The sequence below is a fragment of the Panthera leo genome, chromosome B4 (genome assembly GCF_018350215.1).
Source record: "Panthera leo isolate Ple1 chromosome B4, P.leo_Ple1_pat1.1, whole genome shotgun sequence".
NCBI classification, from domain to species: Eukaryota; Metazoa; Chordata; class Mammalia; order Carnivora; family Felidae; genus Panthera; species Panthera leo.
The window spans coordinates 35600924-35621216 of NC_056685.1; the positions used below are offsets into that span (position 1 = coordinate 35600924).

At 37.8% G+C, this 20293-nt stretch overlaps 1 protein-coding gene across 4 annotated transcripts in view; it reads right to left on the reverse strand.

Moving 5' to 3' along the window:
* Positions 1-20293, reverse strand: part of ADIPOR2 (adiponectin receptor 2) — an 85185-nt gene that overhangs the window by 23583 nt on the left and 41309 nt on the right. For 3 of the 4 annotated variants that reach the window (XM_042945424.1, XM_042945426.1, XM_042945425.1), the window contains exon 2: positions 14306-14562. In XM_042945424.1, the coding sequence (XP_042801358.1) occupies positions 14306-14476 (171 nt within the window). In that variant the 5' untranslated portion in view covers positions 14477-14562. Of the gene's footprint in view, positions 1-14305; positions 14563-17461; positions 17485-20293 lie in introns of those variants that run through there. The other variant, XM_042945427.1, reaches the window with a different exon arrangement.

Consider the following 20293-nt stretch of genomic DNA (forward strand, 5'->3'; position numbering starts at 1 on the left):
CAGTCCTCTTTCTTAAACCATTTTGCTTCTTAAGGAATCAAGCAGATTAACCTCTCCATTCCCTCAAATAAAGAACTCCCACACACAGGGAAATGAATGTAACTGTGCACACAGATATTTCATTTGATGCTAAGAGTCAATTCTACAATTACAATGGATCACTACCACTTGTCAGTCTCTTTTCCCACAATTTTGACCATCTATGAAAACAGTGTCCTTGAAAATGTATTAAAGGCAAATAAGCAAACTGCCAAATCACACTTTTGACAATAAACCAGTGAAAAGAAAAACTCCAGCCCCCGTGAAGAGAAGTATATGATCCTCCAATAAGAGTCCCTGTGTATTAACTCACATAAATTCAATGGAACCTCAGTTCCATCACCTGTAAAACAGATACTATTAATACCTACTCTATAAGGCTCCTCTAGGAATGAATGAGATGATATGTGCAAGAGAGCTTAGAAAGTTGCCTCATACATTGCATAGGCTCAATAAATATGAGCTATCATTCTTCTGATAAATAATAAGAGTGCACTTATTTTATCAAAGATTAAATAAGTGTGTTAACTAATTTTCCCTGATCATCAAAATAGCATACCCCAATATTCTCTTTCTATACATCTCTTTATGGAAACTACTTGAGACAATTTAGACCTAGAATACTATATTGGCTACTGATAAACTCATTCACCTATATGTTATACGCCTACCATGGATCAAAAAGACTGGTCTAGGATCTGAGGATGGGGTAAGCAAAAGGCAAGATTCTTTCCACTATGGAACACAGTCTACAAGCAAAAATAACTAAATATCTATCTAATGATAGAAATACATAATTACAAGCTGTGATATGTATTGTGATGAAATATAAAAGTTATGATTAAAGATAAGAATGGGAAAGATGAAATAGAAAAAATTAGGGAATAGAGAATTTGTGAAAGGTTTCTCTAAGGAAATAATACTGAACTTGAATACTAAAGAATAAGCAGCAGTTAGCCAGAGGTGTGGATCTACAAACACCCCAGGCAAAGAAAACAGTCATGTTTGAAGACTCTCAAGCTGGAAAGAGCCTAGCCTGTTTAAGGAACTGAAATAAGGCCAGTGTGGTTGAGGCTCACTGACCAAGGAGGAGAACACTGTGAAATAAACTTAGGCAGAGAGGTGAGATCATCAGAGTCCTGAAGATTATGGAAAAGAGTGGGGTTTTTGTCCTAAGTGCAATGAGAAGCAAATGATTTTTTAAAAATGGAAATGGCTAATAAACTGCATTTTTAAGAGTTCTCTTAGGGGTGCCTGGGTGGTTCAGTCAGATGAGTGTGCAACTCTTGATTTCAGCTCAGGTCATGATCTCAGGGTTGTGGGATTGAGCCCCACATTGGGCTCTGCACTGGGCATGGAACCTGCTTAAGATTCTCTCTCTCTCCTTCCCTCTGCCCCTCTCCCCTGCTCACACTCTCTCAAACAAACAAATAAATGAAAGCATTCTCCTTTGCAACTGTGTGAAGAACACACTGGACAAGAACAAACAAAACAGAAAGCCCTGTTAGAAGATCTAGCCCAATATTCCAATATTCCAGATGGGAGATGACAGAAGCTTAAAGTAGTGACAGTATAGGTGAAAAGAAATGGATCATTAAAAGTTGAACAGACACAACCTGAGTTTTGTAATAGATTTGAATTCGGTTTCTATTTCCAAAGTCTTCAAAGAGGTTAAATAATTAAAATCTTCAGCCACAGCTAACCTAGGAAGGTCTCCTGATAAAAACTCAAGAGTCAACTGTGACCACAATGAGATGCCACTTCACACCCACTAGGATGGCTATATTCAAAAAGGCAGATAAAAATAAGTGCTGGCCAGGACATGGAAAAAATGGAACCCTCAAACATTGCTAGTAGGGATGTAAAATGGTACAGTTGCTACAGAAAACAATCTGGCAGTTCCTCAAAATGTTAAACAGAGTTAACACATGGCCCAGTGAAAAATCACTCCTGTGTCTATACCCAAGAGAAATGAAATCATATGTGCACACAAAAACTTCTACATGAATGTTCATATCAATATACTCAATAAAGTATAATATGTCCATACAATGGAATATTACTCAGCCATAAAAGAGAATGAAGTTCTAATATGCAAACAACATAAATGAATCTTGAAAACATTATGCTAAGTAAAAGAGCTGGTCATAAAACACCACACATTGTGTGATTCCATTATATAAAAAGTTCAGAACAGGAAAATCCATGGAGACAGAAAGTAAACTGGAAATTAGCTGTCTAGGCTTGGGGTGTGGGAACAGGGTATGACAGCTAATGGCTAAGAGGTTTCTTTTAGAGATGATAAAAATGTTCTAGATTAGATTGTTGTGATGGTTGCACAATTCTGTGAATATACTAAAACTTTTGAATTATACACTTTAGGATGTAATTTATATATGAATTATTTCAATATTTTTTAAGAGTCAACTGTGAGTAAATGTGACATTTTCCTTTAACAAACAGCAAATAAATTCAACTTGATTTCCCAAATATTCCTCGGAGAACATGTATAGATTTGTCTTTTTGTAAATCATGTTTCTGAGAAGTTTTTAGTACATTTTAAGTAAAACAGAACTATAACTTTAGGCACTAGTTTTTAAACAGAAGTGAGCATCTTAATCACTTGTGAAGCTTTTAAAAACTACATTCATCCAGGACCCAAATATGCTGATTTAGTATGTTAGAATTAAATCCTGGCATTTGTGTTTATTTTCCTTAAAGGGCCATAGGCGATCAGATAAGCATTCCTAACAGATTCACTGACTTAAAGGAACCTGTTGATATACACTTGATCATAAAGACATATCACTCTGTAATGGATTACAACTACCTTTAACCCATTTTTTTTTTTATAAATTCAGAATTTCACTTTTTATTTAAAAAAAAAAAAGACACTCCTGTTATCTTTTCTATTACATTTTTATTCTTATGCACAATTGGCATTTAATGTACCTAGAGAGTCTAATGGAAACTGCCACATTTTTTAAAAGCCTATGCAATGTACTTAAGTTGTACATCTTAAAAAGAGGAACATATAGGGGTGCCTGGGTGGCTCAGTCGGTTGAGCGTCCGACTTCAGCTCAGGTCACAATCTTGCGGTCCGTGAGTTCGAGCCCGCGTCGGGCTCTGGGCTGATGGCTCAGAGCCTGGAGCCTGCTTCCGATTCTGTGTCTCCCTCTCTCTCTGCCCCTCCCCCGTTCATGCTCTGTCTCTCTCTGTCTCAAAAATAAATAAAAAAACGTTAAAAAAAAATTTTTTTTTTTTTTTTAAAAAAGAGGGAACATATAGACAAAGAAAATAATGCAAAATTATCAGAAATGTGGAAGACCGCACCATGATAACGTTAGGTTTATTTAATTTCAAAGTAAGCAAAAAATCCATTGAAAGGTTAGAATGCATCTGAGAGGCAAAATTGTCCTGGCCTAACAAAAAATAAGGTGTGTGCAACAATTCTGTCAAAATACAAGTACCAATAGTTGAATCTAACCTCTGGGTTCAACATAAATACTCAGGCAGAGTTTGGAATTGAGAAATATGAAGTCAACCTGCTGCCAATTTTTATAAAGGCAGCTTTGTTCAGACGAGAGTGCAGAGGACTAATTAATTAGCACATGCTCTCGTATACATGTGAACTTAGACAAATTACTCAAACTTTCTAAATCTTACTTTTATCCACTTTTTAAAAGAGATCATATCTGTTCTTCCTATTTCAGAGGGCAATCTTGAGAAGCAAATTAGATGTTTGTGAAAGTGCTACATACAAATTTAAGGCACTATTATAATTTAGAAGGATACTCTCCATCTGCTAACAGTTCGCATACTTCCACTTCAAAACTGGAAATTTCAAGAGATTAGTCCTTCCTTCAAAAACAAACAAAAAATTAGTGTATGGAAATCATTAAGTCCCTTGAAGATATTAAGTTAATATTTTGTGTTTAATTCCAGTCTCAAAATTACAGTTTTCTGTAACTCTACCTTCCTTCTTTTCTAATTCCCATGATTATTCTATACTAATAACCCTGAAATTAGCAGCAAGGAACAGTGCTGTACATAGAGCAATGAATGAAGAGGAAGGGCCAAGGGAGAACTAGCACAGCAGAAAACTTTTCATTGCTTAAATGATCCACTAAGTTTTCTATCAAAACTATCTCCCAAGTAGGTAGTACCTACAGATGGACTGGTTTTTTCAGAAACCACCTTCTTTTTTTCAGCAAAGAACTTCTACACCAAAGAGAAATAATATACAAAGGGCAAAGGAACAAAAAGACACAATTTCCTCATTAGTAAATTGAGGAAGGTAAACAAGATGGCTTCAAAAGAGACTTTTCAACTGTAACATTCCACAATCTATGGATCTGATTCTCTCAACTCCATGATTCCTCACAGAAAATCTGTTACAACAGATAGGAAGAAAGAAATGGTTTTGTTCAGGCTATTGGCTTCTGGGTTAACTTAGAGTAAAGGAAAATGAAATACAGGTTTTCAAGGCAATAGAATGAGTTCATTAGTAAGGATGAAAAAAAATCACATTCACTTAATTATCTGTTTTTAGTGAAACAAAAACACTATTATTTAGTGAAACAAAGAGCACAAACATTGTTATTTAGAAGATACCACTCTATCAAATGAAGATGATAAACAAAAATACATAGTATAATGAGAAACAGATAACCACTGTGAATCTGACACAAAAGGACAGGATGGATAAATTCTCAACTCTAAAAACATTTTACTGTCTCATAATTAATATTATATACAGAATTTTGTTGCCATTCTTAATCTCAGTCAAATTGGCTAGTCTGAAATTCCTTCTAGTTTTACAATTCCTTAGCTTCAATAAGAACATGTATCAGTTTTAAATATAGTTAAGAAAATAATATTTTTAAAAAATAAATATAATTAAGAAAGTGGTACATTAAAAATCATACAGCGATACAGCTACTGACTATTCAATTATCTCTAAGATGACTAAAGAGAATCTCAAGTCTCACATTCTAAAACAAAAGTCTTGATTCCTCCCCCACTTTCAAAAAGTTTTTTATTTATTTATTTTAATGTAATCTCCACACCCAGCGTGGGGCTCAAATTCACGATCCCAAGGACTGAGAGTCACACACTTTTCCGACTGAGCCAACCAGGCACCCCTTGATTCCCCTTTATAAACCTGCTCACTTTACCAATCCCACCCAGTTTTTGCTGAGTTAAAATATCCAATAATCATCCTTGATTCCCCTCTTTTCCTCACTGTCTACATCAAACCCACCAGAAAGTCCTGCTGACTTGACCTCCAAAATATATTCGGAATCTATCCACTTCCATTTCTGCTGCTACTATCACCCTGTTTCAAGCTAACATGGAAAACTGGAATATATTCTCACCTGGAATGTTCTATAGGCTCCTGTCCTTCTATTCTGTCTTTTCACAATTCATTCTCCACAATGAGTCATCTTTTTAAAATCATCAATCCCGGGACACCTGGGTGGCTCAGTTGATTAAGCGTCTGACTTCGGCTCAGGTCGTGATGTAACATTTGTGGGTTCGAGCCCCACGCCAGACTCTGCGCTGACAGCTCAGAGCCTTGGAGCCTGCTCTGGATTCTGTGTCTCCCTCTCTCTGTCCCTCCCCTGCTCATGCTGTCTCTCTCTCTCTCAACAATAAACAAATAAATAAAATCACCAATCCCTACCCCCTGTTTAAACACCCCAAAGGCTGCCTACTTTCTAGTGGATTTTATTAAAATAAAATCTAAGCTTTTTCTATACACCTATAGAATCCTGGTCCCTCTCTGGCCTACTGACCTCATTTCACTCTTCCTTCTTGCTCCTCATGCTCTAATTGCACTAGTCTTTCAGTCCTGGGGAGGTGGGGGGGAGGGAAGGAGGAGGAGATAGGAGGAAACAGCAGAAGCAGAGGGAGGAAAGGACCTCTGTACTAGCTTGTTTCCTCTATCTGGAAATACTCTTCCCCCAAGGTCTTTGCTGGTTCCTTATCATTCAGGCTTCACTTCAAACACGCTTTCCTTAACTATATCTAAAGAATTGCTGGGAGTGGTGGAGGGAGTAGGTAGAGCACAGAGGATTTTTAGGGAACTGAAACTATTCTGTATAATATCATAATGATGGATATATACATATCATTATACATTTGTCCAAATCCATAATATATACAATGTCAAGAGTAAACCTTGGGTAATTACAATTTGTCAATATAGGCTCATCAACTGTAACAAAGGTAGCACTCTGGTTGGGGATGGTGACAGTGAGGGAAGCTATGTATATGTGCAGGCAGGGAGACGACAGGAAATCTCTATATTTTCCCCTCAATTTTTCTGTGAACCTAAAAACTACTCTAAAAAAATAAAATCTTAATAAAAAGTATTTCTTTTAAATCACCTCACCTCATTACCTTAGCATACTTTTCTCCTTGTAGCACTTATCACTGTTTGTAATTATCTTATTCATTTATGTGTTTCACGGATTTATTGCCCATGTCTTCCCTACCTCTGCACTGGCACCATGCAGGGAAAAATTGTGGCTCTTACCCATCACCATATTCCTAGCACTTAGAAAGGCAGCTGGTCCAGACAGGGCCACCATATTCTACCCTCTAGGCTGTACACAGCACAACTTAAGATGGATCATTCACATGGATTATGATTTGATGAAAATCTCTTGGAGGTTTGCAAAAAAACAGACCTGGATCTGAAAAATGTATTCCTACAATACTTCCATTAATAAAACTATAATATTTCTAGATATGCTAATGCAACAATGTGCTACCAAGGTAGCCAGAACATAGGTTAGGTTTCTCAACCTTGGCACTTACATACTTGGCTAGGTAATTCTTTGCTGTGGAGGCTGTCTATGCATTGTAGGATGTTTAGTAGCATCCCTGGCCTCTACCCACAAGATGCTAGTGGCATAAATTCACTAGTTTTAACAACCAAAAATGACTCCAGACACTGCAAAATATTTCCTGGGAGTCACAACTGCCCCAAATTGTAAACCACTGGAATGGTCACTTGGACTTACACCATCTCAGTTTTCTCATCTATAACACACAAAGGCTCAACTTATCAAAGAGGCTCAATATATCATAGTCAGTTCAACTGTACACACTCGTTTACATCATCTGAAGAAACCTCTGGATATTTACACAACTAAGTTTGTTTTTGTTTTTTTTAACCCAATGCTCATTATTTGAATTTAGGGCAACAAAGTGGTATAGCAAAGTAAGCATTAAATCTAAAAACTAAAAGAATTTTCACAAATCTTCACATTATTCATATAACATGCATATAGAAGATATACACAATGTTATTTTGCTCTTTTCCAAAGAAACTGATGCACTGAAAAATTCTGCAAAGTCATAATTAGGAGTTCGATAAATAGAAGAACCTAGATCTTCCAATTGTCATTCCAATATTCTGTGGTACAAGAAAATTATCTCCAGCATGTGGCGCAACACTGAAAACTTATTATATGAAGTATGATAACCTATATAAAGATACTGGGATAGGGAATGCCTTTTTCCTTTAGAAACTGTGGCAGATCGTATATTAAAGTTCTCAATTATTCACTTACTCCTTCCCCTCAGAAGAATATAATCCCACCCCATTGTCATTGGACCTAGCTACATGACTACTTTGGCCAACGGAACATAAGTAAATGTAACACACATCATATATGAGCAGGAACTTTGAATGCAAATGCAATTTGGTTTGTTTTCTGGGACTTTTGCAATCTGCCACAAGAACATGTGCCAACCAGCCTCCTTCAACCTGGGTCCCAGAATGGATTCACAGAGCTGACCTGCAACAGACCGGCAACACAGAGTAGTAACATTTTACCTACTGCCCTCATGTATGTTTGTATTGTTGTAAAGTCACTGAACTTCTGGAGTATTTAGTTTCTGCAGCAAAAGCAGACTAACACAGGGATGTACTTTTTTGAGTACACAAACATTAAAATACTTACATAACTGTGAATTTCAGCGTATAGGACGTTATAAGTTGTTCCCTCTCCCTCCCTCTCTTTCTCTACACACACACACGCACACACACAGAATCTTTTGCTTTTCTTTAACATTATTCAATATACATATTATGAATGTTTTCAGAGATAAAAAAAATTATCAGAACATCTGTCTGCACTGAAGACAGTTGTTTTAAAATTCTCAATTCACATTTCAATATTTAAATACCACAAAGATGGCTCAGTTGGTTGAGCGTCCAACTTCAGCTCAGGTCATGATCTCAGTTTACGAGTTTGAACCCCACATCAGGCTCGCTGCTCTCAGCCTATCAGTGCAAAGCCCACTTTGGATCCTCTGACCCCCTCTCTCTGTCCCTCCTTGTCCTGTGCTCTCCCCAAAATAAATAAATATCTAAAAAATAAAAAAATAAATACCACAAAGCACAGTATAACTACCAAGTACACAGAATCCGGGAAAAAGTGTTCACAAATCTAGAGAGTTGGAATATAGTAGGCCTGTGTCCTCCAAATTAGTCTTAGTATTCCTTTTATAGTCAAAAAAACACCAAAAAATAAATACTTGTATCTACACGTTTGCCATCAGCAGACTAAAATGTACTCATTTATAAAAGGAATAAGCAAAAAATTAAAGGCTTTATGTAATTTTATTATTATTCTGTATGGGAAACCAGAAAGTTTAAAATAATTTCAGCACACAGGAAACACACTTGGAAAAAAGCTCACATGTTTTTTTACATGACAGAGAAAGGACTGCTTAGTACACATGCCATTGAATACTCATCACCTGCTATTCACAATCTGACCTACTCCAAGGTCTGGCTTCTGTTCCCACTCCTCCACCAAAACAGCTCTTAAGTTCACCAATGACCACCATGTTGCTGGAACCAGTGGTCACTAGCCTATCCTTTTTGTCCACGATTTCTTTAGCATCAGTAGAAACGAACCAATCACTGCTCCCTTCCCTCCTTCTTGAAACACTTTTAATTTTTGTGATATTACACTTTCCTGAGTTTCCTCTTACCTTATAGGCTTGTTGTCTTTAGCTTCCTTCCTCTACTTGCTTTCTCTCTTTGAAATGCCCTGTGAATGCTGGTGTTCTTCAAGCTAGATCTTAGGACTCTTAAGTAACCTTAACCATTTCAAGAGTTTTAAATATCAGCTACACTGCAGCTACTTCCTAAATAATTACTTCAAGCCCAGGCCACTCTTAGGAATGCCACACTCCTACCCAACTATCTTCTAGACACAGCCAGTAAGATGTCTCACATACATTTCCTATTTTTTGTAAGTTTATTTATTTTGAGAGAAAGAGAATATGAGCAGAGGAGGGGCAGAGAGAGAGGGAGAGAGAGAATCCCAAGCAGGCTCCATGCTGTCAGCACGGAGCCCAAAGCAGGTGAGATCGTGACCTGAGCCGAAATCAAGAGTCAGATGCTCAACTGAATGAGTCCCTGCGTTTCATATTTAACACAGCCAAAAGCAAACTTGATCCTCCCATTTAAACCTACTTCACCTCTAAACTTATCCTCTAGTTCTTCCCATCTCAAAATACAGATTCTTACCCCAGCAATCTAAATATTCACATCATACCCCAGACTCATTCTTGTCATTTCCTTCTCTTCTCCCTTAACCCATCACATCCAATCTACCAGCAAACTGTCAACTCTATCCCCAAGGCATAGTTCAAATGTATCCACTTCTTGCCAACCAACAATCACCATCAACCCAGAATAAGCTACTCTCATGAATTTCTGTAGCAGCCTTCTGACTCATCCATCCCCAAGTTTCTCTCCCCACCAACAGCCCCCAAAATCTGTCTTCACATCAGAGCCAAAAAGTGATCTTTTCAGAACGTAAATAAGATTCTATCACTCCCTTGCTTAAAACTTTCCAATAGCCTCCAATGTACTTTCTCCATATCATGGTCTACAAAGGTCCTACTACATTTTTTCCTCATCTCTTACCATCCTCCCCATTATCCACTGACCACACTTCTTAAATATGCCAAGATTTTTTCAGATTCAAGGCGTTGAACACACTACTCCTATTATTCGAAATGCCCTATACATATTTCCTCCTTTCCTCTTCCCTCACTTTCAACCAGCCTTTACTAAGCATTCAGTTACATAATCACTTTTAGAAACTGCCAGAGGTACTACTTATCACCATCAGTTCTTTAAATTAGTTATGGGTATATTTCAGAATAGTTCAATGTGGGGCACCTGGCTAGCTCAGTTGGTAGAGCCTGTAACTCTTGATCTTGGAGTTGTAAGTTTGAGTCCCACCCACATTGGGTGTAGAGATTAAACATAAAATCTTAAAAAAAAAAAAAAAAGGAATAGTTCAATGTGTACATTCTAGAAACCCTTGAGAATATTTCTTAATATCAAAAACTTGATAAAAATGTAGAATCCTATCACAACTGGAAATGAAAACAGGCATCAACTATTATCCTATTATATATGACAAAAAAATAAATCCAGGGAAATTAAATAACTTGCCTATTTTATAAGGCTAAATGATAGGTCTTCTGACCCTGTGTTCAGTGAACTAGTCAACCCTCTTCCAATTCTGTTTATTACATTTCCACTTTCTTTAAGATAACCTCAATCATTAAAAAAAAAAGTCCTGAAATTCATATGGGATGACAAAGGGCCTCAAAAGTCAAAACAGTCTTGAGAAAGAGCAAAGCTGGAAATATCCCACTTCCTTCAAAACATACTACAAAAGTACAGTAATCAAAATAGTACGGTACTGGCATAAAGACAGACATATAAACCAACAGAACAGAATCAAGAGCCCAGAAATAGATTCATGCATATGTAGTCAAATGATCTTCAGCAAGAACAGCAACACTATATAATAGGAAAGAGACTATACAATCTCTTTAATAAATGGTGCTGGAAAACTGGATACCTACATGCAAAAGAGTAAAACCGGACCCTTATCTTACATAACACAAAAAAAACAATTCAAAATGACTTAACTCAAAAAAAACTTAAATGTAAGACCTGAAACTACAAATTTCCTTGAAGAAAATATAGAGAAATAGTTTCATAATATTGGTCTTGGCAATGATTTCTTGGGTATGACACCAAAAGCACAAATAATAAAAGCAAAAATTAGACAATTTGGAGAATGTCACACTAAAAAGCTACTACACGGCAACAACAGAAAAATCAACAGAATGAAAAGATAACCTACAGAATAGGAGAAAATACCTGCCAACCATATATCTGATAAGGAGTTAATATCTAAAATACATGTAACTCAACAGGGGGTAGGGGGCCTCAATCACTTTATACTGGCTTAAAAAAATGGGCAAAGTATGTGAACAGACATTTCTTCAAAGACACATACTGGTATATGAAAAGGATGCTCAACATCACTAACATCAAAGAAACCTATCACAAAACTACAATGATGTTCCACATCACATCTGTTATGATAGCCATTAACAAAAAAGAAAATAGTAGGTGTTGGCGAGGATATGGAAAAATTAGACCCTTTGTGCTCTATTGACAGGAATGTAAAATGATGCAGCTCCTATGGAAAACAGTATGGAAGTTCCTCAAAAAAAAAGTAAAAATAGAACTCTTATGACCCAGTAATCCAGTACTTCTGGGTATTTATGCAAAAGAACTGAAAACATTACTGGTAGCATTATTCACAATAGCCAAGACATGGAAAAAAACCTAAATGTCGATCAGTGGATGGATGGATAAAAGCAATGTGGTATATACCTACAATGGAATATTATTTAGCCTTAAGAAAGAAGCCTCGGGGCACCTGGGTGGCTCAGTTGGTTGAGCGTCCGACTTCAGCTCAGGTCATGATCTCATACTCTGTGAGTTTGAGCCCCGCATCAGGCTCTGTGCTGACAGCTCAGAGCCTGGAGCCTGCTTCAGATTCTGTATCTCCCCCTCTCTCTGCCCCTCCCCTGCTCATGCTCTGTCTCTGTCTCAAAAATAAATAAAAACATTTAAAAAAAAAAAAAAAAAGAAAGAAGCCTCATCACATGTTACAACATGCACAAACTTTGAGGATATTATGCTAAATGAAATAAGCCAGTAATAGAAGGCAAGATACTGTATGATTCCACTTATACAAGGTGTCTAAAGTGGTCAAACTCATAAAAGCAGAAAGCAGAATAGTGGTTGCCAAGGGCTAGCAGGGGCAGAGAAAAATGGGGAGTTGCTATTCAATGGCTATAGAGTTTCAGTCATGTAAGATGAAAAAGTTCTAGAGATCCAATGTGCATATAGTTAGCAATAATGTACCATACACTTAAAAAATGTGTTAAGAGGGTAGATTTCATGTTGTGCTCACTATAATAAAAAGAAAAAAAAAAAAAAAAAAAAAAAAGATAACCCCAGTCACTCATCCAAGCTTAGTAACATTGCTTAGGCCTTAACAGCAAATGAGGAAAACAGCTGGCTCAGCTTGGATAGGGAAGTCTTAGTTGCTAGTACTTATTACAGTAAAATGGCAGCAAGAAGGCAAGGTCTTAAGTGTTGATACAAGTTCTTGACCCAGATTATCTGGTCAACTTTTTAAAAAAAAATAATAATGCTGGCTTAAAAGCCAAATTGTATCATATGTAGTGTAGGCAAACAGCTTTTTTTTTAATCCTACTAATCTGTCCTGTGTATGTATGGGTATATACACCCACATGCATGCAAATAATCCTTCACCATAGTACAACCTAGCCAAGAAGATAAAGCTTAGATAAAGATAAAGATAAAGATAAAGATAAGATAAAGCTTATAAAGAAAGTGTTACCAAGAACAGAAGAAATACTTTAAATTTCCTATTCTGTACCTATACTGCTACAATGCTCTGATGAAATTCTTATAAAAGACCTGAAAGGACAAGACAACCCTCTGGAGTTCAAACCAACACCACTATTACCCACACAACCAATGTATGTCTTAGGATGGTACAGATGCAATTTGGAGTAGAGGCTTTCAAAATGTTTTTAGCTACAACTCACATGTATGTATTTTTCATATCTGTATACATATCTATATAAAACTAAACAATTTCATCAAATAACATAGTTTAAATGAACATTACTACATATATGCACCTCTTTGTTCTATTTTGCTGCTTAATATTTTAAACACAGCTTACAGTACCAAAATTTCACAAACCACTAATGGACACAACCTAGTTTTAGAAACATTGTACTAGAGCCACAACACTGAACACATGCTACATGATTCAAAGTTACAAAGCATATAGCTAAATATCTATAATAAGGGCTTATAGTATACAAATATTTTACTATATTTTTTAATAGTTATTTATTCTTGAGGGAGAGAGAGCATGAGCAGGGGAAGGACAGAGAGAAAGGGAGACAGAGGATTGGAAGCAGGCTCTGCACTGAGAGCAGAGAGCCCAATGCAGGGCTCAAACTCACAAACTGTGAGATCGTGACCTGAGCTGAAATCAGATGGTCAACCAACTGAGCTAGCCAGGTGCCCCTATAAATAAGGACTTTCTGATGCTGTTCACAAACACTTATGCCTTTGCTCTCTAGGTAGATGTGCTTAAATAATTTAAAAGCTGCTCTTTTCTCTGGGAAGTAAAAGGAAAGATTAAAACCTACCTTCTGTTCCCAGAATTCTAATGACTCCCAAGGTATGCACTGGAGATAAACCATATTTGGAGAAGCAGTTCCAGCACAGAGTCAGAATTTCTCCAAAATTATAAATGACAATGTCATAACTAAAATACAGTTTAGGGGTGCCTGGGTGGCTCAGTCGGTTAAGCAACCAACTTCGGCTCAGGTCATGCTCTCACGGTTCATGGGTTCAAGCCCCACGCAGGGCTCTGTGCTGACAACTCAGGGCCTAGAGCCTGCTTCGGATTCTGTGTCTCCCTCTCTCTCTACCCCTCATCTGCTTGCTCTCTTTCTCTCAAAAATAAATAAAACATTTTTAAAAATTAAAAAATAAATAATAAAGTTGAATTATAAAGACTAAATAGTAACTACAAAAACCCATTTCCCTTCTCAAACAAAATAAAGCAGACAAAGTATGATTTTAAGTGTCCGCAGAAAAGGATTATAAAATCAAAGAATACCTAGCCAATTTAAAAATGGGACTTCAAATCATCTTGAACAAAAACAAAAACAAATATGCTCAAGATTCCTTTTCAAAACCCCATCCTCTCTCCAGCAATGTCCCATACATTTTTTTTAATATCCTCCTTCCAACCACATTCCCATAAACTTTGTTTTACTTACCATCCTTCCCCCTTTAACTTACTTTTTTATGATACGAAGAAAGAACAGATGCCTCTAAAATAGGCTCCAAATTTCCTTGGTGGTTGTCATTATCACTTTTCCTTGTACCATCAAGTTGGTGCCCTTTTCTGAGCCTTATATCTGGCTCTGGAGTCCTGCTGCACCCCAATCGGTTTTCTGCTGTCTGGTTCATGGGACAATCAAGCCTTTCTTACAAAGAGATGTTTCTTTCTGTCCCTTCTTCTTGGGAGGATGGATTTTCTGGATACTGAGTTGACTCTAAGGAGAGGAAAGTTATGAATTAACATATTTTAAATAAACACATTAAATGAGTGCTGGAGGAAGACACAGGTTACGTTATTATACACTCAAACAAAAGAATGTTAAGCAATCATTAAGAAAAATAAAACAATGTATATAATATCTAGGAAAGATTGCCAAAGTCTATTTGTAAATAAAAAAAGCAGTATACAAGACAATGCAGATAATGTTCCCAGAAGTTATAAAACTATAACTGTATATGTACACAGAGTAATTATTGGAAAATACTCAAAACTGTGCTTGGTACACAGAGAAGAACTTAGGGTCTCAAGTGAGAATTCAAATTGGACTAAAAATCAGCCAACTATCTGTTTAACAAACCATTTTGTTCTGTCTGCATTTTTTTTTTTTTTACAATATGTCATTACTGTTTCAAATATACTATTTTACAACACACCATTACTTTTTCAATGAAAAACATACCTATCTGCAGAAAGAATACAGCTGGGTCTTATATATCTAATCTCATTTAAACATCACAATGACCCTACAGGGTATATTTTTTGTGTTTCTACTTTTCAGGTAGGGAAACAAAAATTCACCATACTTTGTATGAAACAGGACAAAGTCTGTGACTTTTATAGCACATATTATTGGTAATATTTTGCATATAAATTGCTTAAATGTCTGACATTTCAATATTTGAGTTGTTTTGAATTCTAACTAGACTACTCTGGAAGGCAAGAAACTCAGGACCAGAGAGAGCATACTCCTTTTACATTCCTTGAGTTCCCAGAAAGTACTATGCACATGAATGTTTAATGAATATATGATAAATAATATTTAAATGTTCTTTGTGTAAAAACACTTCCAGAAATCATCACTATCTCTCTAAACTAGACTGTAGTACGTTTCCTAGGTGTTCAATTATTTCAAGTCCTTGACCCTCTTAACTCACATGCAAAACTTAATTTAGACATGTAGTTATATATACTAATAAGGTCATTATCACAGCCAATCCAACTAGAAACACTAAAACATGATAAAGCGAGGGTATGTGTTATGCTATAAATCCCATGAGATTCAAAGTTCTTACTGGGGGAAAGGAGGAGTAGGGCAAAGTGGAAGGGCCTGGATATTATAAAAAGAAGGTAAAATGTGGATCTGGCTTTCATATATATGGGTACTAAAACTAAGAATCAGTCCTAGAATTCAAACTGGACTAAAAATTAGCCAACTATATGTTTAACAAATCATTTGAGTTTGCTTCAGGATTTCTCTAAGGGCTTTCAAAGTTCTGGAGCAAGAACAAATACAAATCTTTAAGGATCACCAAAACTTAGCACGTTCCTATCACATAAGGACCTAAGCAAGCATATTAATAATATTGAGATTATAAACTATGCTATTAATGCCAAATTCTGAAAGAGAAAACAATGTTAATGATTTCTGTTTATTTATGTACACTTCACAAAGCTATTTCACACCCACCATTTCATTTTGTTTCAGGGAAGAGGAAGCTAACATTTACTGCAGATCAACAATTCAACAAAGTTAAATTCCATACCAGAGAATTTACATGTGGTATCTCACATAACCCTAATATATAGCCCCCTGGGATATTTTATCTCTCATTTTATAGATGTGGAAACTGAGACTTGGAGATTAGTTAATTTATTCAAGACCATTAGTCAAGAGGAGCAGCTGGAATTTATATCCAGGTCTTTCTGGCCTGCACAATATCCATGTTCTTTCTATACCCAAAAGATTAAGATTGGGGGGGGAAAAAAAGATAAAAACTTGAACCCTAAAGTCATTTGGCTCACATGGCAAGTAAACTACAGAATCAGAATCTTTATTCACAAATTGTAGCAAGTAAAATAAAAGTTTACTGCAAAGTAGCCTTGAAATATGACCACACTAAACTTCTCCTAAGTGGGAGCTATACATGGAGGAGTATTGCTCATTTATGAGAATATAAATGGAATGTTCTATTAAGTTAGAATTGTTTTGTAATCCACAACTCAGAAAGAAAGAAAAAAATCAAATAATAAGAAATAAGTTTTCCAGGGGCACAGTCGACTAAGCTCTCTGATTTCAGCTCAGATCATGATCTTGCGGTTTGTGAGTTTGAGTCTTGCGTGCGGCTCTGCACTGACAGTACGAAGTCAGCTTGGGATTCTCTTCTGTCTCCCTCTCTTTCTGCCCTTCCCCTCGCTCGCCAGCACTCTCTCGCAAAATAAATAAACAGAAAAGAAAAGAGAAAAAGGGAAGGGAAGGGAAGGGAAGGGAAGGGAAGGGAAGGGAAGGGAAGGGAAGGGAAGGGAAGGGAAGGGAAGGGAAAGAAAGGAAAAGAAAGGAAAAAGGGAAGAAGGGGAAGGAAGGGAAAAGGGAAGGGGAAGGAAGGGAAAGGGGAAGGGAGAGTAGAGTGGCAGGAGCAGGGAGGAGGAAGAAAATCTTAGGTCTGTCCCACCAAATATCTTATAGATCTTCTGCTGCATGGCCTTCATAAAAGAAACACCATGACAACTGGACTTACTCCTAGAATGCAAGACTAGTTCAATACAGATAAATCCATCAATGTAATACATCGCATTAATAAAATGAAGGAAAAACACATAAGCATCACAACCGATGCAGAAAAAACACTTGACAAGATTCAACACCTTTTCATGATAAAAACACTCAGTAAAACAGGAAGAGAAGGAAATGTTCACAAAAGTCATATATGAAAAAAAAAAACCATAGCAAACGTCATAATAGTGAAAGACTTAAAACTTTTTCTCTAAGATCAGAATTTTGTACTTCGTGTATCTGTTCCAATATAAATTTAATAATTCTAAAAATTAATAAAAAATGAAAATAGTCAAAAGCACTAAATATAGTTTTTACTACCAAAATCATTAAGTATAGGTACCTTTTAAGATTTTCCAAGTATTCAGGGGTGCCTGGGTGGCTCAGTAGGTTAAGTGTCTGGCTCAGGTCATGATCTCACAGTTCGTGGGTTCGGGCCCCACACTGGGTTCTGTGCTGGCAGCTCAGAGCCTGAAGCCTGCTTTGGATCTGTGTCTCCCTCTCTCTCTGCCCCTCCTCTGCTCATGCTCTCTCTCTTTCTCTCCCTCAAAAATAAGTAAACATTAAAAAAAAAATAAAATTTTCCAAGTATTCAGAACATAAAAGAAAATTAAGCATTCCTTTCTGCATTTTTTTCTTTTTTAGAGAGAGATGCGCACACACTTACAAGCAGGGGAGACGGGCAGAAGGAGAGAGAAAGAGGGAGAGGGAGAGAGAGAGGAAGAGGGAGGGGAGGAGGGAGGGGAGGAGAGAGAGGGAGAAAGAGAGAGAGGGAGGGAGGGAGGGGAAGAGAGAGAGAGAGAGAGAGAGAGAGAGAGAGAGAATCTCAAGCAAGCTCGACAGTCAAGTGTAAAACGCGACACGGGGCTCAATCCCATGACCTTGGGATCACGACCTGAGCCAAGGTCAAGAGTCTGACACTCAAACGAGCCACCCAGGCACCCCACCTTTCCATATTTTACATAAACTGTCCTATAACCTCTGAGTCTGAAACAATTAAAAGACTGATCATGAAATGACAACTCCAAAGGTCACATTTTTAATGTAATAAAAAAAGTTACATTATTTTATATATATAACTTTTGTACATAGTATAGCCTATTCATCACATACAGCTCTCTTAAGCCAGACCTTTATACAAATAGAAATCACCAAAAATGATCAATTTTTAGTTTTAACAATTCAAAATAACACCTACCAATAACAGTATGTGGATATCTGAGTTAGATGTTTCACAGAATTTGAGCTATTGCCTGCCAATGCCACTTGACAAATTTGGGGCTGTCATAAATCTCTTTTCACAAGCAGTATTTTTTTTTTAATTTTTTTTTTTAACGTTTATTTATTTTTGAGACAGAGAGAGACAGAGCACGAATGGGGGAGGGTCAGAGAGAGGGAGACACAGAATCCGAAACAGGCTCCAGGCTCCGAGCTGTCAGCACAGAGCCCGACGCGGGGCTCGAACTCACGGACCGTGAGATCATGACCTGAGCCGAAGTCGGCCGCTTAACCGACTGAACCACCCAGGCGCCCCTCACAAGCAGTATTTTTTAATGATTCTCTAAGAGCTGTACTTTGCAAATGCCTTTAGAATTGCTATAATCTCTAGGGGAGGAGTCAACATGGTGGAGAAGTAGGGGGATCCAAAGTTCCCTCATCCCTCAAACACAGCAGTATTAAGGCCAGAAGACTGGGAATTCCAGGAATCTGGGCTACAGTGACAGAAACATCTCCAGGGACCCATGGGACAACTAGACAGGCTATAGGTGTGTGATTGCAAACTAGGAGAGATAAAACGGGTGGTACAGGCACAGACGGGAGATTTCCCCTCGGTGGAGAGACAAAAGGAAGAGAAAGGGAGGCTGTGGAAACGTAGGACTGTATTTGGACAAGAGAAAAACCACAGACCTAGGAACAGAAAAAACAGAGGAACCAATTTCTACCTCATTCTAGGGTGGCAGGGCTTTCTCCAGACTGGAGCCACCCTGTGCATGCACCTGGGGAGGAGGGGAGCCAGCCTCAGTCTCCGTAGCCAGCTCAGAGGCACAGTCAGAGACAGTAATCCTCTCCCTTGAATGCTGTGGGAAGAAGGCAAAAAGCCATTCCAAGAACAAAAGACTCTGCAGGTTCCTGCCAGCCAGAGGCCCCTTACCAGCTGAGCAGAGTAGTGCTACCCCAGAACTGGGGCACAGAGCAGGATCCTTTAAGACATCCAACAAACCTGCTCACTCATGCCCACCTAGCACTGTGAGGAGCCAGAGGCCCTTTGTTGGCTTCTGGAGTGGCACTTCCCCAGAACCAGGAAACTTGGGAGTGGGATCCTTTAAGATATCGGGGTTTGAATCCCAGCCAAGCACTTTGGAGGTGCAGGAGACTGTGGAGCACACTTGCCCAGCACAGTGAGGATGGCCTGAACAGAGTGGTTTGGGACACCCAGTCCAGGGGGAAAGAGACTGGGATATCGCCATTTTTCTCCCCATCACCAACAAGGTGGGGCTTCAGGGAATGGATGAGGGGCCCACAGTGGAGGCGGGACCACCTACACCAAACCACACCCCTCTGGGCCTGGTAACTGCATGTCTACCTGAGCAAGATTGACAATGACCAGACCAGACAGACCCTCCTCCAGACCAGCACTGCCACCAGTTCCAAGGCACCATCAGGTATCAGTCCAGCATTTTTGCATTTTCTGATTTGATTCTTGGTCAATTCTTATTTTATATTTTATATATACATATAAAATAATATGTATCTTTTTCCTTCTTCCTTTTCTTCTGCTTATTCCTTCCCTTCTCTATTCTGGTTACTAAGGTTATTGAGTTGTTTAAGCAGACATTTTTAATCTATTCTTTTTACACCTCTTCTTTATCTCCTTCTTTATTTTCCCCTCTCTCTCTCTCTCTCTCTGTCTCTCTCTCTCTCTCTCTCTCTCTCTCTGGATTAAGCCGTATAGTTTCTCTGATTCTCTGCCTGGTCAATTTTTTTGTTTGTTTTCTTTTTCCCTACCTGTCATTTCTCTTTTTGTATGGGATAGCCTTCTTCTACCACACCCCCCCTTTTTCTTTTTTTTAAATTTTTTCCAGGGTTACTTCGATGAACAAATCAAAGCTTACCTGGTGGAAGGCCCAAACCACCACTACAAGTAGGAAGATAAAGCACCCAGAGTCACAACAAG